We start from the raw sequence: 17,902 nt of genomic DNA, 5'->3' as shown, positions 1-17,902 counted from the left end.
TGGAATATTCTTGACAAATTCACTGTGTTCTTATCTGGCATAGTATTTAGTATAATGTCCATGACACTAAGAATTGTGGAGTGTTTGATAACAAATTAAACTTGTAATGATTTGTTCAATAAAATTTATTTTATGGGAAACAAACTTTTGATAAAATTCTTACGTTTACTTTACGAAACTTTGGTAAAATATACATTTCTTGATTCTTCGGCAGGATCTTAGAATAGTACATATCGAAGCTTCGTAAGGTTCACTTCGTACGGATTTTGTTCGAATTTTCTTCATATGTAACGTAACATCAGTTAAATGTGATACAGTAAAAACGATTATTAAACAATAAAATATAGCGTAACCGGTTGTTACGATAAAATTTCTTTTATTATTTCGTACGGGTTAGCTGCCATCACTCGCAACATCTGTCACAAATGGAACATTATATTACGATATCCTAAAAAAACCGACTAAAAAATAGTATTACAAATAACAATGCTACCTATCTACGCGTCTATAACATATGTATATCTATAATACAATTTGATAAGGAAATATAAAAGTCACCTGGAAATAAACAGGCTACTCTTTTGTGTTTCTGTATATCTGAGAAAAATCTCGCATCTCGTAATTCTGAATTTCTAAAAAGACACTTTGTAATAGGCACAACATTAATTACATGTTTATGTTGCCTGTCATTGTTCAGAAGCGAAGCTACGACAACTCGCAACTTTACCATGGCGATGCTTTATGACCATTTCTTTATTCGCTATACATTTTTTAAGTATCGTGTACACTCATGGCTAGTAATAATCTGACTTTCGAAAGATTTTACATAATTTTTTTCTTCTTTTCCTTCTTTTTCTCGATCATCTTAAATATGTACATTCATTACACGATACATCATTGTGTGATAGGGAAAGGAAATACTGTTTATCGAGGCGAGTCTGTACATCTCGAAAACAACTTCTAATATAGAATAGGAAAACAGTTTGAAAGACGAGCGAATATATACGATATTTGGTTGCGAAACATCGCGTAGCTGGAATCACCAAGCTCGATCAACAATACGTTTATATACTACAATTAATCATCGTAAAATTAAATAACAAGTCTTTGTATCGTCGTAATCTGACAAAAGTCATTTCCTCATAAAAGATCGCACTTTGTTCACGCATTTATCCATAAAGTTCTTTTTTCGTTTCGGCTCGGCTCCTGTTGGAAGCGAGAGCAACGAGCCCTGTTCCCGTGATTTAGACTTGTATTCGTTTGACGAAATGCTTCCGTCAGAGTCTAGCCCCGCACCACAGCTTTTCGCTTTGAGCAGTGTCGATTTATCGCTTCCCGTTACGACCAATCGTTCCTTCAATTCTGTGTTACTATCACAAGGATCAACGTTCTCTGAACTAGCCTGGGAGTCCTTTTCGTCTTCCATGCTCGAAGTCACAGACGACAACGCTGTATCTACACTCACGAATCGATTCGGTTTCGGTGGTCGTGTTGGTAAATTTTGTTCCCCTTTGTCGTTGTTCTCCTCGAAATTTGACGATTTTTGCAACTCTTTTTCCTCTACAATATTAACCGATTCCGATTTTATTTCTGCAGCTGTTTTTAATCGCTGTCTAGGAATTGGTATTGGACTTTGATTTCCACTCAACTTTGTTTTCCGATCATTAGACTTGTGAGAATGAAGATTAACAGTTGGCCCTCTATCTATATTGTTTTGTGCCCCTTCTGGTACAATTTGAAAAAGATTGTTTTCTACTTTAGTATCAGAAAGTCTGTCTAAAACCTCCAGGGATATTCTGGAGTCAATTTCGTTCTCGTTGCCTGGCTTCGATGATTCTGCAGTCTTCTTTTCTGGCACTATATCTTCATCTAACAAACCATCCAAGCTTCTGGACCTTGGTCTCGCCTGTGCTTCTGGTTCTCTAACAGGAGAAACCGATTTCTTCTCATCTTGATCTAACAGTTCCAGCGAACGAGATCTGGTGGACGGAGAAGGGGGATGTCGTGGAGGTCTTCGTGGTACTGGACTTCCTCCAGGCTGCGTATGGGTGAACTTCAATCGCGGAGACGTAGGCGGTAAACCCATTAACCAACGGGACGGACTTGACGATTTTCTAAGCCTGCAATGAGAGTAGAAATAGTAGTGGATTCTAATTGTGTGGACTAGTAAATAAGCACAATTATTTTGATACAGTCACAAGTACAACAATCATGCAGCTCTATAGTTTTATTATTTTAAGGCACAAGATTGACATATATGAAATATTGCTTCGTTCTTCGATTATACACATATCATTGGTTCATCTTACAATGGTTTCTTTAATTATTATTATATATTTAAATATGATATGAATACAAATTTTGTTGTTGTAAAGGAATCATTCTAAGATAAAACACATTGAAATATCTAGCACACTTCATGGCTATATAAATAATAAAAATTAAAATACACAATAATAATAGAAAAAAAGCAGACTATGTGAAGAATAAGCTGATAAGACATCAATTACAACATAAATGTAAGATTAAATTTCCTCGACTGACCTAGACGTGATTGATTGTCTTTAGCGTGATTGTTAATCCTGGCTGCATAGAAATAAAAGAATTGTGTTAGAATTAATGCACTCGAAAATTTAGTAAGAGTTTAATCCTCTAGATGAATATTATTTTTGTGAAAAGGATAGATACCTGCTCGGTATGGCTGTGGGCGGGCCCTCTAGTCAATCTCGCCCTCCTGTCGAGTCTTTGTCACTGCCCCTGCTTTCATTACTGTGCATACGTTGATAGTTCGGTGGCTGTCTTATAGTTGTGTTACCCGGTGTGTTTGGTTGCGTCACGTCCTTGGGCGCGATGCTTCTTGGGATATCTGATCTGACTGGTATTTCGCCTCGCATAAACCTGGCAAGCAAATTTTTATTTTTGAGAAAATCTTCAGTATATATTCAGATCCGAGATTGCAGAAACTTCAATAAAAAAGAAGAAAAAGAGCAAATTATGTATAGTAAAGAAAGTTTGATATTTCTAAAATATAATGATTTATTATTCCAGACATAAAGAGCTCAATTTTGTAAGCATCAGAAAGTTGGGTGTCTTTTTTTAACTTTTATGTGTTAATAAATGTTTATGATTACCTTTCTAGTTTGTCTACGCAGGCATCTTGGTAATCATGGATCCATCGTACACCATTGAAATGACAAACTGCTCGCATATCTTCAGGGAGTTCTTCAGGCTCTGGCCACTGGAAGTTGTCTATGATAGGAATTATATTACATTGTGATTGTAGAGCTGCTACAATCTCCTGTAAACACCATTAATGTAATATAAGCCACTTTTCTAATAATATCAGCAAGTATACCATTTCACAAAAACAAATTGAATCAATAACTTACCCTATGAACCCAGTCTTTGCATTCACTGTCCTGTATACACCTTTCCAAAGCCTTGGGCGTCAGCACAAGGAGGAAGTGTTTTGCCTGCCTGATGCTTTGCAGCAGGTTATTGTCGAATTTGCCGGCTTCTAACCTTTCAACATCAATGAACACAGAGAAGCCTCTCAGTTGCAAGTGGACTTTCAATAAACTGGCTAACTGGGATCCATTTGATCTTCTATAACTAACAAACACGTCCAAGGATTTATCTGGTGATTCATCCTCCGAAGAACCCAACTGATTGTGCTGCATATTCTTAATAGCATCTAATATCCTCAACCTATGGATGCTATTCGCGATGCCACACTCTGTCAGTAACTGATCTTCAGACAAATTCCTGATGGAGTCTTTGTCAACGCCAGCATTAAGCATACTGTATGTGTAGATTGAGAACTCCTGACCAATTGATTGCAAGAAACTATTTAAATTTCCTGTGTCTCTACTGCTATAATCAGCCATCTTCTTTAAATTCTGCAATTCTCTGGTAAACCTTCTCCTCCTGATACCATTTGTTAAACCAATATCTTCTTTGAGATTCTCTTCTGTCAGCTGTAACAATAAATCACCATCCACTCTACTTTCCACAAAGTTCTGTGCACATTCCGCGAATCCAATCTGTTTCACCCACTCTCTGACATCTTCTGTAGACCAGAGAGGTACCTGTTGGCTGAGTTTATGAGGAATCTCCTCCCCAATTAAACGTAATGCCTGCGCCGCGTACTTGGAAGCAATTGCATTAGGACAACTAGCTACTTTCTTTAACGGTTCAATGGCTCCTATCGCACGGAAGATCTCCGTGTTGCCCTGCTGTTTCTTGATGCCAGCCTCCATACAAAAATGGAAAGCTGCCAGATTCCTAGCTTCCTCTCTTTTTGAGCTTAGTACCGGTACCAGCCTCTCGAGCCAATTTTTACTCTGACCATGTGCATGTGCTAGATTCGACTTGGCGAATTCATAGGGATTATGTGAGGTTACAAATGGTTCAACTAGATCCAGTGTACCAGACTTTAACACTGCAGCTTCTATTTCCTTATTGGCTACTAATACAGCAATTGCCAGACAAGCATAGTACTTAATGTTGTCGTCATTGTGGAAAGCTAGTGGAAACAGCCACATAGGCACTTTTCTCTTGATCATGGCTTCCTGATTTTCTGCACCACCATATAGAGACAGATTGGCGAGAGCACCAGCACAGTGTCTCAACGTTTCAATGTCGTTCTTTCTACATTCGAATAGAACAGCATCTAGACCACCTAGCCTGATCACATCGCTGCAGGTCCCTTCGCTATGTTTAAACAGGTGTTCCAAGATTCCAGTGCCTACTCTCGAATGATCCACCGAATTAGCATTTTTTGTGCATACACAGGCAACGTTCACAACCTTCTCTAAACCGTGTTCCACTACGTGTGCTCTGTTCTCTGTGGTCAGACACTGTTCTAATAATCTGGCCGAAGAAAACTGTAGTTCATTATCGCTGGCTATACAGTTGGACATTAATAAATCAAGACCACCTCTCGTTCTAAGGGTGTTACATAGGGTGTAACCTAATTCGTGACCATGAGTAGGTACTGCCCACGCTTTTCTAATGATTTCGTTCACTCTGTCTAATAACAACGGTGCCTTGCCACTTTTACAATCGTTGGCTTTTAGACGTTCCACGAAATTGTCTAGGAAATTAGAGTATTTGGCGATGGCTCGATCGACGTCCTGGGGATTCGATTTTGAGCATAGAAGGTCTAGATCGTCCAGAGGTAGAGAAAGAAGTTCGTCTTCAGCCGGCCTCATGCCGTTCATCAATTGATTCACTGCACTCGCTGCGCTGATCATTGAAGATTTTGAGGTGACTCCTTTCGCGATTGTGATACTTGACTGCGAACTTGCTGCAGAAATGTGTTTCTCGTGGTTGAAGATCCCGGTTGAAGTGACCGTTTGTCTTTGTTGTTGTGCTGCCATAGCTTTCTGAAATAGAAAAAGATAATCCCTCTTAGAATTGTTAAAGTTATTAAAGAAGTTTCAAAATTGCAATGAAGCTGTGAATACAATTTTTCTCTATTTTCCTCGTAATTCGTAAATAATAATGACGAACGTAAACCTTTTATCAAAATGATTGTAAATATCTTTTTTCGTCATTTTTCTTATAACTTGTGGAAATTTTGAATATAAAAAGAACATAACTCGTCTTTCTTCTTTTTAAACCCTAAAGGGTAAAACAAACTCTTTAAATACGACTGAAAGAAATGAAAAATTTTCCGAAAGTTTTAATATAAATGAATCATTCTTGGTCGTACGAATCATCAAACGCAAAGGACATCGTCAATCTTTAGAATAAGCGTTTTAGGTTGGCGCTGAACACGCCGTAACTTGGCGTCACAGAGAATTATCACTACTGTGCCACGTCCGCTCCCCGTATCTTTATTATTTCTGTATCGCTACGTAACGCATCAAGCACGACGGAACATCTCAAACTTTTCCATTACTCTTCCTTTTCTATTATCGCTGATTAAACGCTAATCTACATCATCTTCGACTTAAGTCTATTGTTTAGAATCCACACCAAATATCACGCTCTCTTTCTGTCATAATTATCAAATATTGGTTTAAAGTGTTCTGTATCACGTGGTTTATTCAATAATTAGAAGAGTTTACAGTGAAGCTTCTGGATTAGATAAAGAAAAGATACTACTCTCTGATATATATATTTTCACTTTAATTAGATACTATCAGACATATTTGCTAAATTTTTCTAGCAGATATTCTACACGTTTCTACTTGTTTTCAATTGATTTAAGCTCGGCGTTACTTATTTTAATCTATTTATCTCACGATTTTCGATCAAATCTTTCACCGAAAAAATTAACAAAACAACAAAACATGACGACGATAAAAGTCTATTTCTCTTTAAGAAACTTTTCTTTAAAAAAATTCTCCAAATCTACGAAAAGGATCTCCAAAGTTTCAAAACAAAATCCTGTAATGAAGGCTTCAAGAGCTGGAGGACAATTTGAATTATGTTGTTTTGCCTCGGAGTTGTTAGGACATATATAACGTAATAATAAATAAACTCTGGCCAAAACAATGTCGCTGCTACGCGCAATCGTCAAAAAAGAAAACGAATTTAATTTTCCGGTACTCTCCCGACCAGTATAAATAAACGAACGCGATCGTAAGGTAACCAGTTTTCAGTCTCAGTCTCGAGCGATTTTAATAGCGATCAATACACAGTCTTTAGCGAATCAGTTAGTACCGAGCGTCTTAGAGAACATTCTCTGTATTTATAATTATTTTAAAATATATTTGACGGTTTCAACATCAAGTTATCTCGTCATTTAAACCACACGACCAACTATCCTCTACAAGCGTATCGAGTCAAACCAATAACGAAACACGAAGAAGATTCGAAGAAAGAATTATGAGAAAACTGAGAAGAACGGCTACCAATTTCGAGTCGAGGCTACACTTCCGCAGCATAGCAGCGGATTCCATCGTCTTCCGGGACACGGTGTCGAGCTACCGGTCGGGAAATCGAGAAACACTGAAAGTCGACGCAAGCTGATCACTGTTTAAATTTGCAGATCCCACTTTTCACGACGGAGATGATGGCGTATAAATTTACGAAGAGCGTCAGGACGCGCCTCTAGTCTGCACGTGTGCCAAATAGCATAACGGAGGATGAATATATTGGCCGTTGAACGGTACAGGACTCGTGCTTTTCGAATGTTTGCTTGGTGGCTGGCCAAACACGAACGATTCTACTTGATGGTGACCATCGAATGTTTCGACGTTTCTTGGTATCGTGGGTTTTCGACGAAAACTGTGACATATTTATTACGTGCGATTCTTTTTTAACGTTTATATAGTGCGAAATATCGAGTTCTTGGAACGGACGAATTTTTGTGAGTAACGTTCATTTTTCTTTCTTTCTTTCTGTTTCTCTTTTAGATATTCTCTGTATCGCCTAGCACGACTGGACGTTAAAATATCAACGTTTACGTTTTGAAACAGGAACACGACTACCTACAACATTGATCGATGCTCTTCGTATTATTTTAATTCTAATTAATTATATATACATAACGTACTTAGGAACGTATTAATCGGATTATTGAGTTATTTGGTCGTTGATAATATCTGTGAATGATCTTTCTTTTTATTCCAATTTTCGAACTTTGTACGCCGAGATATGATTGTTAAAGAGTGTTGCTGTTATTTTCTGTTTCTCTTTCTCTTACTTTCTCCGAACTGAATGAATCGCTCTGTAGCTTCATCGTGGATGCAGCCATGTTATTGCTTTCCTGGTGCGACAGGTCGCCAGCTTTTAAGCTTCTCTGTTCCTGCAACAAACAGAAGCATGGGTTTTTATTAATACTTTTACGAGCTCTAGACTCGCGAGCCGCATAAAATCATCTTTCAACGACCTACGTGAAGATAACGTTTCAAAACTATTTTAACTACCTACGTGAAGATAACGTTTCGAAACTATTTCAAAGACGATACAAACGCTTAAAAATATCTCTAACATTTTTCAATTTACTGCAAGATTGTTTCGGAGAGGGAAAGGAACGTGGAGAGATACTTTGAGAAAGCGTAGCCTTGAAATATTTCATCGAGTAAACAACTAAATAAAAATACACCACAGATCCTTTACAAACTATATTATTGTCATACTTATACATCACAGAGATATAAACCCTTGCAACGAAGAACAAAACTTAATGCTAGCAAGGAGAATAAAACCAATTCGTAATTTAGCAATTGGATTAAATTCGAGCGAAAATAGCAAGTTCCACGTAAGAGAGTGCGTATTCGCAGAAAATCGTTGCTTAAAAATGCTTCTAGGAAATCCAACTGAAGCTTCATTCGTTCGTGTTGCCAAATCACTTCGAATCGAGAGGGAACCTCCAAACATCGCGAGATCTCAGTATACAAAAACAAAAGCGTCAAACAGGTCCGGCAAAAGTCGTCAGTGAGTGAAATTCCAAAAACATTCCGAGAATATTTCGCGTAAAGTTGCGAAACAGTATCGAGGAACTTCAAAGAACTGGAGAATAAACTTTCGAGTAAACGTGTCGATGATAGGGCGTCATTTCAACGGACTGCAGACACGAATATTTAATATCGAGACGCGTGTTGTAAGGAATTAGCGTGACATCGAAGACCCACTTACTGCGAGTTGGCTAATAACGACGCTAATTCGCGGATGAGATCCGATAACATCGGAACGCGAGCCACAATTGCGCCACTGTGACTTGCAAGTAGCAGCAGATTTCCATCGTTTTATCGTGACGGAGAGTGTACTCTTATTAATCGAGACGCTTCTGAGCTCTTGTCGAGCCTACTGGACGAGACTTCTTTCGCGCAATTATCGTTGCGAAAACGTCTCGTTGAGACTGAGACTACACGATCTGATTCTTAGTGGCGCATAGTGAGACGATAACGCAGATAAAAATTTCAATCGTGGTCTTTTTATACCTATAAATAGATTTTTCATGCATAAGAATTATGCAGATATCGATATTAATAAAATAACAATTATGCAAATTGTGCAAAGTACTTTTGATAAATTCAATGGCGCGGAAATTCATAGAATGCATACCTGTAATAGGTATATTAAAATATATAAAATTTTCGAAAGTGAAGGGAGTACTGGTTCTCTTTATAAAAGTATAAGATTGCATAAAAATCTGTAATATATTTTTGAGCGTTAATGTTTATGCAGATTCATATTTTCATGAATATCATTGGCGAAGTAGAAGGTAGATAGAGACTCGTTTCATCCCTTGGTAGATGCTATAACAGGCATTTTTCTTTGGACATTTTGCGCATTTTTGTATATTTAAATCGTTTTTAATTAGGACTTAGATCGATATTATTCTTGAGTATCGTCGAATGAGAAATCAGAAATGAAAAATTTGTTGAGCTCGTTGCAAGCTTTTAGATTCTTTTTTTTTGCTTCAACCACAATTTCAGAAGATAAGTAGAATATTATCGTGTGAATAAATATTTTTCAATGAATGAAATTCTTTCATGAATAATTAATCAGAACGTTCAACAGTCGTACATGTGTGCATTATATTTTTGTGAAAAATGAAACAGATGTTTCTTTCTTCTAGTCTTCATAAATTATTTATGAAGAGATTACTATTTTAACAATGTTATTTTGGGAACGAACCTTAAAAAAAAATATAATGTTTCTCGTTCCACTGTCTGGCAATCCGAAGAGTTTCGTGTTTCTAATTAAGCGTTTGTTCTTTAGGATATTCAATTTATATTACGTTTCTTCTATACGAAAGTGTGCAAGAACGATTGGACACCTTTCGGATCAAACGTTGGTAATCGTCGACATGTAAAACGTTCTGCAAATATTGCCCCTTGATCTCAATGTCACTTGCTATCTTTCGTCTAGATTATCAAATCATACTTTCATCGAGGAAAATCAATACGCAGCTTCGTCGGATAACATATCAATTGCAATAAAATGGAGAAAGTTTCCAATAAATACAACGATTAACGTGAACCGTCCAACTCCTTAAATTTCCATCGTCGTTGCGAAATATAACACGAAATGAAGAAATGTCCTTCGATTTAACACCAATAAAAAAAGAAAAAACACTCAGCAACCGATCACAAAAAACTGAGAAAAATTCCGAACACCGGTAAATACAACGATTGACGTAAATTTTCAGCCTGCGTCAGCATCGGCAGACATAAAACAAAATAGAAAAATTCTTCAACTTAACAACACCAATCTGCCAAGACGCACTGAACAATTATTATTCACTAAAAGAAAAAATTCGAAAAAATTCGAGTACCAATAAATATGGAATTGAAACGATGGTCAAGCGTCGAAGAAACGCTGTCCAACGAGCATCGAGGCGGAAAACCTCGAGGACGAGCTTCCGCGACACAGTTCCATAACAGTCTGGTCCGTCGAAAGCTCATCGGCCGCGGCTCGACCACTCCGCGCGCGCTCCGGCTTCTGACGTATTTCTCTAAATATAATCCGAGCGTATCGTCACGAGGCTGGCCAGCGTCGTTCTCCGTGTTTCGCTCGTCCCTGCCACCTTACGCGCGAACACGAGTCCCCACGTGCCACCATCGTCTTATCGTTTGTTTCTTGGACTTTAAAGTGCGATTTCACCGAGAAATCGCGAGTAATTAATAATTAGTTCTATTTGAAAGATTTCCTCCAAGTGGAATTATAATTTCCGATGGTTTTGGATCAGCGTTAAGCGACGTGATTCAAGGGTTGAACGACGGATATTTAATGAATTTTTGGTAAATACGACGTATTACGACGAGAGAGCAAATGGAGGAGAAATTTTGACGATTCGTAATTGTATCATACGATATTATACGATCGTTTCGATTCTTGCGAAATAGCAACGTAGCTTGTGATGGTTTTGGATTGCTGCAAAGCAAATAATTGCACGGACATCGTTAAAAATTACTGTGGAGAAGATTCGTTTGGTTCTTCCAATCTTTAGAAGATTCTCTCGAAATAGCATCGTGATTTGTTACTTTTATTCGAGTTGGTGTAAAGAGCCGTGACTCGATTGAATGGCGGATACAGTGAATTGCAACGTAATATTTAGTCGAGCAACGATTACGTACAATTCTTTTGTGTAAGTCTGAATTAATGTGAATGGATATGTAGATACATTGCTAGGGTAAAAGTGCGGATACGAAGATCATGACGTTTGAATGAGTAAGTCGAATGAATAAATTGGTTATAACAATAGAATTATTGATAAGCAGTGAGATAATAGATCGTGGACTTGTTTATCGACTCATAAATAACTTGTAAATTCAGAAAGGCGACGTAACCTTTCTCTTTTTATAATCCAAGATGTAGTCAGTGACAACTTGGCATAGCAGGCTTGTGGCGAGCAAATTTCCACGTCTCTTTTTATCGCTTTCTACCGTTGGATCGTGTCGTTGAATTTGCCGAAACCGATCATCCGAGTGGACAATTTTTCGCGCCTTGTTAAAAATCACGAGGTTTCTGTTATATTATTCGCAGAAGCGCGAACTCGCTGAATTAGAATAGCCGCGCGCGGGTAAACAAATTCGACAAATTTAAATGTACTCGTCCGGCCATCCGCCTACAGATATTTCTACGATCGTTTACGTCAGCTACACGCGACTTTCAAATAGCTCGAAAAAATGGCTCGAAGTGAAAATAAATGCCACTTGGTTCACCGAAACGTTCATCGACCATCGTTGAATTATGGTGGTCGGATTAAGTTGGAAATTTACAGTTGCGTACTTGGTATCGTGTTGATTTGATAAAGCGAAGAAGAAATAGATATTGTATCTTCGTAGGAAATAATGGAAAAATTCGCATGAAAGTTCGTGAGACTTTGTGATCGAAATTAAGTTGAAAATTCAATAGCGACAAATATGCAGATTTCAGTTTGTGCAGATTTGATAAATATCGAATGTAATGGGTGCAAGATGAGTTAGAAAACGAAGAAAAAGATAGCGGTTTTAGGTTGGAAGAAAATGTTGGAGACATACGTAGAATAAGGAACGTGTCATTTCCCGTCATTCCTCGACGCTAAGTGTGATAACTTTACTTTTGTTTTAGAGATACGCAAATCAATACTAGGTAAGATTAGATACTAAAATGATCAGAAAATTTACTTGGTTATCGACTAAGAGAATTTATCAAATTGAAAGAAAAGAAATGTTTGTCATCCTTAATCTTATCAAGAATAATATCAAGAACAACATTAAGAATAATACGTAAGAACGAAGCGATTGAACGTCATCGAAAGAAAGCATCCATTACGCGGAATTATGTCAACGAATCGCCAAAGAGAGATCACCTTACGTATCATCCGATCAAAATCCGTTTATTTACTTCGTATCACGAAAGATTTCCTCGAATCGTGTCAATAAATCACGCTCTTCTTACGAATATCGATAAAACACCTGCGTTTCTTTATCAACGACAATGCAAAACGATTTTTGTGTTCTGTCAGCCGGATCTCGATTATCCGTCAAACTCCTAGCTTTATCACTTTAATCAACAAATTCCTAAATTTCCGATCTCTAGTCCAATAATCTACTCAGTTCCATACAGTGTTGTGCAAAGCATACGCATAACGCTTCAACGGAATTCTCGAATCGTTAATCCCCATTGGAAGAACGAGTTTGACACACTGGAAAAATATAAACGTAAAAATTACAATAAACTCATCACTGATCATCTTGCACGAAAGTTCCACAAGCACAAGCAATTTACCACCGACGATAAAGCACACACAGTCACTTACCACGTGTTCTCGATCGAACACTTTTCGATGCATGACGCCGCGATGCACTGGCCACGGTGCGCTCATCTCTACTGGAGTACATATTATACTTCAAGATACCACGAATTTTTTATCCTCCTTAACTCACTAACACTCTGTTCATGGAATTCGAACTATATAACAAACTACACGACTAACGTGATTCACAATCAGATCGAATTTTAATCATCGAATCGATAAGATAAACCTCGGTATCAGCTTCTCTGATAATACGATCGTTTATTCCTCTTTTTCACCCCTCTTCCCTCCCACCTAAAAGATATAACGATATTAAAAGTAATACGGAATCACAGCGAATAAAAGCGACCACCGACAGGTTCGATGGAGTCGTTGCGACGCTCAGCGACCAGACTAAGCAACGAGACATCCACGAGCGTTCAATTTCGTTCAGAATCTCTACTGCACCGTGGCCAAACACGAACACCAGCGAGCCCGGATTTTTCGTTGCGATCCCGTCGCGTTGTTTCTATTTTTCCACGACTAAAAATAACGCTTGTATCACTCGTACCGATGCATGGATTGTCGCGAATTTTCGGATACCTGCACGGCCAACGTTGCGCAATAGTTCAAACAGACGCTTCCGCGATGTAAAGAATGGCCGATGAGAGACCGTGATGACGAGGGAAACCAAATTAGCGTCATTCGTTCGCTTTAGTTCGTTGTTTTTGTTGGATTTGGTTTTCCCATTCGGTTGAGTTGAAGAGAGATCGAAGAACGAAGATTGCGTTTCGAATATTGTAAATTCATCTAGTGACGGGATTTAATAACATCGACTTTGGAACATTAAGGTAGACGTTGACTATAGTGTATCGTGGATCGATTACACCTACACTTTATCTATATTATACTATGTTACACTGCATCGGTTTCAAATTTCGTCATAAACAATAAGTAACGTACATTACAAGACAACGAACACTTTGTCGTAGACTATCTCGCGTGCCAACGATACGACAGCTTTTCTTTGTTAACAAGAGCTTATTAACACGTTGCTATTTCGACGGATGCGCTTATAAATAATCTAATCCTGCGTGTGACACTATAGTCGTGCAACATTTCTGCTATTAGCGTAATCGCCAAATACATAGAAAGTTCGAACATCGGAATTTCGCATTGACATGGAATTATATTCTTCGAATGACGCAGTGTTCGGATACTGGTATTTTCTATCTTTCGAATCCTGCAATTTTTGAACGTTATAATCTTTGAAATTCGACATTTTCAAAAATTAATTGTTCTGGAATATTTCGCAATGTGGTTTTAAAATCATTCAAGTAAATTCTTCGAGTAAGCGAGCATTTCTCTTTATCCGTCCGATAACGTTATCGACATTTTTTTCAAATCAGAAAAACAAGATCGTGTCTTCTCTGAATAGAGAAACGATCAGAGCGTAAGAACCAGAAGGAAGTTTGGTAAAAATTGCTTTCATGAATCATTATCGGTCGAGTACACGATAACGCTATCGGTCTCTTTCTATAAATAAAATTGTATTGCATTGGACAGACGACAATAATTAATTATTGCGACAATATCAACGATGCTTTAATACCGCGATCGATTTTTCCGTAATCGTTTCACCATAATCCTTTGCTTCTTCATATTTCTCACGGACTTTAATCACTAAGATTCTTTCTCTGATTAATTTTCTAAAAATTCGTAACATAGTCGATGGCATCTCTCTCTGATTTCGTTCATTCTTCGATTGTTTTTTTTTTTAACTTTCCTAAAATACTAAAACGATGAAACGACAAGAAAAAATTGTAATTTATGGTATCTTACATAGATATATTTCAAAATAAACTCTCGAAGCCTGTCATTTTGTACCGATATAGATAGAAATGGGTAGAATTTTTGAGTTATGCAAATCGGAGGGTCAAAGGTGTAAAAATGTAATATGGAAAAATATATAAAATATCCAAACTTCTATATAGATGGTATTCGCTATAATATTTAACAAATGAAATTAATCTCCGATTAGATCCAGCCTTTTCGTTTTCATGAAAATATAAATCTCCATAAATATCCGCGGTCTAGTGATAATAAATATCGATATCGATCGAAGGAAAATGAGTCTTCCGGTCGAGAGAGGTTTTCGTGGACTCTTTCCGGAGGCCTTGAACGTGTCCTTGAGAAACATTAGAGGAGATGCTGGCAATTTACCCGAGACAAGTTTCGCGGTCGAGCTCTATTTCGGTTGTGCGGAGATATCGGTGACATCCACGTTTCTCGTTGGCACCGATTCCCGAAAATCCGACCGAAAATTTGAGGGCTGATCTCACTGTATGAGTGTTCATCACTGAATGAACCGCGCTATGAAAAACAAGTACAAAGACACGATGTTGCGCAACGAAGTAAATCGTTTCTTGGACCCCCGCGAAATACTTGGCACCATTCACACTATCATTTAATACACAATACGTCCTAGTGACGTTCAAACAACTTTGTTTCTTACAGAAGTCTTTACCGTGTTGTAGAGATATTTTCAAGTACGTAACGTTGCTAGGCGACCAATGTTTCACAAAAAGCAGATTCACTTATGGAGAAAATACCACGACGTAATAATTTTACGTTACATATTCGTTGAATAATCGTTTAGCAACTTTCTTTCTTCATGTACGTAAACTTAACAATCCCTTTCTTGAAAACTAGCTACGAGAATAGCTTAAAGAAACGATCAATTCTCATGACATCATAGCCGAAGTGAAATCACCGTGTTATAGATCGAATCGAAATACTTTAATCGTACCATTCTCGGGGATTTATTAGCAAAACTTTCGTTCGCCATGATTCTTTGCCGTCCTGTGCCGCTTTTGGGCCTCAAAACGGGGAAATATCTCCGTGTTAAGCTCGACAACTGCTGCCCCATCGACACACGCGAACCGACCTCTAACAGTGCCAGCAACTAACTGCCTTGCCCTCAGGAAAACGCCGATCGATCGTTCGTGCTGTTTGTTCCGCGTTTATTCCGTTTGAACCGCGTTCACCCTCGTGAGTCAAGGGGAAATTTCATCTCCATGGAAACATCTCTGCGCGTGGGAGAAATTCGTCTCTTTCTTCGAAGTTCTTTTTTCAAAAAAAAAAAAAAGATACAGTTTATCTAGTCTATTTCTAAAATTTCATGCGAAGAGTTTTATTACGATCTCCCGAAAGTGTAAAAGCTTCTTGCAGATGTTTGATGTTTAGAAGCGTACAGATTTTTCTATTGGAAATTAGTATTTTTTCAAATTGAACGTTTTGTCATTTGTATCAGTTTGCCTTCGAATTGCTCGTTCAATTTTCTTTTTTGATCAAACTTAAATTTCGTTTCGAATAAAAATACATTTGAGAATCAAAGTTATCGAAGCTACGGTCTCTACAAATTCGAGAACAGTTGATTTCTTTAATATTTTTCTACTTGTCTTGCTGTTTCAAGAGTCCATAAGAATATCGATCAAGATATTCAATCTTGTAACGAACTCCAAATTTCTTTCTCTCTTTCTCTCTCTCTCTTTCAATCTCAAAATTCTCCCAGCTGATAGCTATGATTCATTCTATCGAAACCACATGCGTAACAGGACACGTGCATCCAGTGATTCATCTGAAAATGCAACCACACGTAATGATCTCTAAACGTGTTTGCCAACAACTGCGGTTACTTTGAATGCAATTTTTGGAACCATCCAACGGCCGATCGGTAATAAAACTTTCTCGTATCGAACCGTCTGAATAATCCAATTTCCAGAAGTTGCGTGGCTACTTGAACTACTTCTAAGAAACATTCTCGAGTTCCAAAACTGTACTCCCTATTTTAAATATTGCCTCATAGCATAAAGCTCTGAAAAACGATCCTTGTCCATGGCTTATCTTCTTCCAGGAAAACATATACATTTTCGATACGTTTCGTTTCACTGCTCCGACTACTAGAACGTATTACCATTCGAAAGATCGATAAATTACCCAGGGGTAGTTTCTATGACGGACTCCTCGATATGTCACAGAAAAGCACGCTAACGCGAACAAATTTTTAAAAACCGATCGATCGAGGAGACGCGTGTTAACAGGGTAGATTTATAGCGAAAAGAACCTTGGACAGGTCAAGGCTCGCGTAAGGACACGCGATTTCGAGGGAACGGCACGCGGCAACCAGGGAAAATCCATTGTCTTAAGGGTAGACACGCGAACGTTCCATTAAATCGTGGAAGAGACTTCCACGTGCGATAAATTCGAAGTGTGGCTATTTCGAGGCTGCTCCCGTCCGCGTTTCGCGACAATTGTTTACTTTAACATTGTTTGTTGGATGGTGTCGAGGATTCTATATTCTAGGAGAATGTATTACAACGTCGAGTAGATCGGAGTATGGATTTATATAGTTGATTTATGTCTGGTGATTTAGGTTGGTAGCAGAGCTGAAATAACTGGTAATATTGAGTGGGGTAAACAACTACAGAACTTTCTTTTGTTTCATTATCACGTACTGTCTTACTGTCAAAATCTACGTTAGCGATTTATAACTTCATCTACTTATTATTAGCAAACCATAGTCTAACAATTTAAGAAAATAATGCATCTACAGTTAATATGGTATCCTGTAACGAGAAATGTACAAGATACATTGTAAGGGATTGTTCATTTTGTCACAATGAGATTCAAATTATCGCAGTATTAAAAAAAAGATTCGTCTAACCTACCCTATGTTTGAAAAAGGATCGACCTAATCTAACCTTAACTTCCAGAGAAAGATCAACCTAACCTGACTCTACCTTTCAAAGGAAGATCAACCTAACCTAACCCCAGCTTCCAAGAAAGAGATAAACCTAACCTGGTTGTACATTGCAAGAGGGAAAAGACAGAAAGAGAAAGCGAGGAAGAGACGTAACAGGACGTCGAATTGCCATCGATAAATTGAGACAGCAACACAACATCGTGCATCGTGGTAGCAGTCAGTGGCTCTGTGTCAAAAATTCCCTAGCTGACTCAAAAGCTACGTGGCCTGGTGAAAAACGCTGGTTAAATTTAGCGCATGGACGTTGCGTAAATAGACGAGTATCCGGTGAAAACGAGTTACGTTGTTCGCATAATCGACAACGAGGCCCTGTGATTCGCGGTCTATCCGAGTTCGACGATTTTCACCGGACAAATAACCCCATTCCACAAACCTACATACTTTCAACGCGTTCT

The 17,902-nt window shown here is 38.1% G+C and overlaps 1 protein-coding gene across 1 annotated transcript in view; it reads right to left on the bottom strand.

Annotated features, from left to right (window-relative positions):
• Positions 1-110: 110 nt before the first annotated feature.
• The window catches only part of LOC117206151 (sterile alpha and TIR motif-containing protein 1), a 138,666-nt gene continuing 120,874 nt past the window's right edge, over positions 111-17,902 (bottom strand). The window contains 5 exon segments of the mRNA XM_033445227.1: positions 111-2,120; positions 2,689-2,898; positions 3,132-3,298; positions 3,390-5,387; positions 7,658-7,759. Coding sequence (XP_033301118.1) covers positions 1,133-2,120; positions 2,689-2,898; positions 3,132-3,298; positions 3,390-5,387; positions 7,658-7,759 — 3,465 coding nt within the window. The 3' untranslated portion in view covers positions 111-1,132.

This window comes from Bombus bifarius, unplaced genomic scaffold, assembly GCF_011952205.1.
Source record: "Bombus bifarius isolate JDL3187 unplaced genomic scaffold, Bbif_JDL3187 scf7180000007996, whole genome shotgun sequence".
Taxonomy (NCBI): Eukaryota; Metazoa; Arthropoda; class Insecta; order Hymenoptera; family Apidae; genus Bombus; species Bombus bifarius.
The sequence above is the reverse complement of the archived record's forward strand: the minus strand, read 5'-3'. Positions and strand labels throughout refer to the sequence as shown.